The 3078-nt window shown below is 32.4% G+C and overlaps 1 protein-coding gene across 1 annotated transcript; it reads right to left on the bottom strand.

Moving 5' to 3' along the window:
- Positions 1–589: 589 nt before the first annotated feature.
- On the bottom strand, positions 590–2807 carry LOC110112024 (dihydropyrimidinase; the record flags this gene model as incomplete). The annotated part of the gene is given in 7 exon segments (XM_020844097.2): positions 590–781; positions 1460–1616; positions 1738–1790; positions 1913–1953; positions 2046–2133; positions 2553–2631; positions 2720–2807. Coding segments are annotated over 7 exon segments (698 nt in total), but the record flags the coding sequence as incomplete, so codon positions are not given.
- Between the last annotated feature and the right edge of the window lie 271 nt (positions 2808–3078).

The raw sequence follows: 3078 nt of genomic DNA, 5'->3' as shown, positions 1-3078 counted from the left end.
TGATTAGAAAATATTAGAAATATTTTTTTTATTATATTTAAATAAAATTTTGATTTTTAACGGGTTATAACGCTCATGAAATGTCTTACAAGATTGTATAATAGATACAATAATAGAAGATTAATAATTAATCAATTTTTATGTTACAATTCAGATCAATTTAACTAGTAAAAATATGATTATTATAACAAAATAACATTAAATAGCTGTCTTTTATTACAATAAATATCAAACTTTTATCCCACAATTCTCATTTAAATGGAAAAGAAGCAAAAGTTTTAGCTGAATTCTTCGTTGAAATTATTAAACAATAAACCAAAACTAGAAAGCAAAACCAGTTTTTAAGCTTAGTACAGGCATTTTTCCTACAAAATTCTGCGAGTTCTTTCACCTAAACAATATTATTGTTCATATAAATGAATATGTACAAGAAAGCTAATTATACAATACTTCAAAGTAGAAGCGCTTTTAAAAGGTTAACATCCTTGAAAATAAAGTACCAGTTCTGTAATTAAAAGCTTTTATGAATTATACTCATATAAATCTCATTCAAGACTGCCTTCCAGAGGTAATTTCATGTAAATTGATCTCAGTAAGCTGCTGCAGTTCTATGAACTGGAGAACGAAGAGAAGCTAGATAAGCAGCATCTGCCTTGTCAATGCCATCAAATAGATAACTAAAAGGTGGCATTTTTATGTACTTCCCGGAACCTGAAGTTATCTTCAGATTTCCCTCTTCCCAGACCACTCTTCCTCCTGAAATTGTCACCTCCACTTTGCCCTGAAAATAATCCCCATCAGGGAAGCTAATAATGCATGAGAGGAAAATTTTAAGAGTCTGAAAAAAATTTAGAAAGCTAATCTCATAAAGCCAACACATCCTGGAATGACCCTATGCAAACAGAAATGAGTTTTGATAATCTGTGCCCGACATGGGCTGTTTGGTCGGAAGCATTAAGAGTGTATCGCATTTCTTTTCCCTGGATCATAATTTTTTTGTTTGATTTACAACAACAACAACAACAACAACAACATCAAGCCTTTATCCTATTACGTGGGATCGGCTAAATGAATCTTTTTTTCTCCACTGTGTCCTATTAAAGATCAAATTCTCGTTTAAATCTAATAAAGAAAGGTCATTCCTAATATTTTCTAACCAATTCTTTTTAGGTCTGCCTCTACCTTTCTTAACATAAGTCAAATCTAATACCTCTACTCTCCTAACTGGGTCATTGGAAGGCCGCCGTTTTATGTTTGATTTGCAAGAAAATAAGATAAAATTTTGAGGGATTTAAAATAGCTCAAAACTTTTTTTTTCCGTATATTTGAAAATTGCCCAAATCAGGTCAGATCATGGCTACTACGAGAAAGAAACTAAACCAAAATTGATTTGGACTCTAAATAGTTAGAAAGTAAAGCTTCAAACATTGATATTACGTAACTGCGAGCCAAAACTTACCTTCCCAGTTTTCCCCTCATACACATTAGTATCAGATCTAGAATGGTGAGAAATAGCAGATATTCTGAAGCTTGCATTAGGATTGAGTACAATTATATCAGCATCAGAACCTTCTAGAATTGCTCCCTTTCTAGGATATATGTTGAATATTTTAGCACTGCAAAGAGAATTATTAATTAGTTCTATCTATGTGATTCACACAGATGCTCATTCTCCATGTTAACATGAAGTGAAATTCTAGAAAAGAAATTCTGACAAAATTAATAGACTTATCATACCATTCAGTGCTTGTTATACGCACATAATCTGTTACAGATATTTTCCCAGACTCCTGAAATTACAATGTTTGTAAAGTATTAATGAAGATCAAACCCAAATCTTTCATTGGCACTATAATGTATAAATGGAACCAGCTTGTTTTATTTGAAGCAGATCTGAAATAAATCAGCTCACCACCATTGTCTCCCAGACAAGATGCATCCTTTCCTCTATACCTTTGTTTTTGATAAATGAGGTTAAAAGAAGGGCCTAAATTCAATCACAAAGTAACATAGAGATGATACGATCCATAGATTCTGCAACATACCATTAACGCCATTCGGAATTTTTCTAAAGTCCCCATACCCAAATGCCTTTTGTGTTGAGTTGAATGTGCAATGATCAGTTCCGACAAGCTGCACCACATGAGAAAGATTTTTTGAAGTTTCTCAACTCTCACAAATTTAGAAAAATTAAAATCTGCAAATGACTAGTGGAGCATATTACGTAAGAAATTGAGAATTGGAAGTTAAAGATAAAATTTTTTGTTTGTAAAATAATAAGTATTTAGCTCTATGGAGTAAAATAAAAGTGCATATCACACTACCTACAATTAGTCTTTTTCGGTAAGCTATGTTTTCTGTTTTGCAGTTACACAAGGTAGTAAGTTTTAACAAGTCTTCACTTTATTGCTTCATTTCTCCAATCAACGAGAGTATATATAGCCCATGGGCTGTGCTCAACAGAAACTTTACCAACTAGAAAGAAGTGAAACAGGGAAATAGTTCCTGAGTGCTTTTAAAGGATTTCAAGGTTATGAAAGAGTTATTACTACCTGCAAAATTCCTGTAGCAAGTGCATCCTGGAGGGCTTTGTCATGTCCTGTTTTCCTTATTGGAGGACTCATAACATATCTATTTGAAGGAAAGAAACGAGCATTAGTATCATGACCACTCTTCAGAAAAAAAAAAAAAGCAAAATAAAAATAAGTAAGGTTCTTGCTTTGCAGCAGTTGTGAAGTCGGAGTCCCAAAGGCCTGATTCATCAAGGGTCAAACCAGAAACTACAGGTTCACCAATAACTCTTTGACCTGCAACTCTCAAGCGAATTGAAGAATTAATATAGAGTGAAGAAACATTATCAAAAAATAAAAGTATACTAGCAGAGAATGCAATTATAGAAAGTTCCATCAAGAACTGACTTCAATTAAAATATATTGGCAAAAAAAAAAAAAAACCAAGGAAAAGGAATGGTACTTGAATAACAATAGAATTTGAATAATTCAGAAAGAAGTATATAGAAGATATCCTTCTGCACAACTCAATACTAAATTGGTGTAGGTCTATAATTGCTAATATACT

Source organism: Dendrobium catenatum, unplaced genomic scaffold (genome assembly GCF_001605985.2).
Source record: "Dendrobium catenatum unplaced genomic scaffold, ASM160598v2 original_scaffold_231393, whole genome shotgun sequence".
In the NCBI taxonomy this organism is placed as follows: Eukaryota; Viridiplantae; Streptophyta; class Magnoliopsida; order Asparagales; family Orchidaceae; genus Dendrobium; species Dendrobium catenatum.
This window is presented reverse-complemented; position numbering and strand designations above follow the sequence as displayed.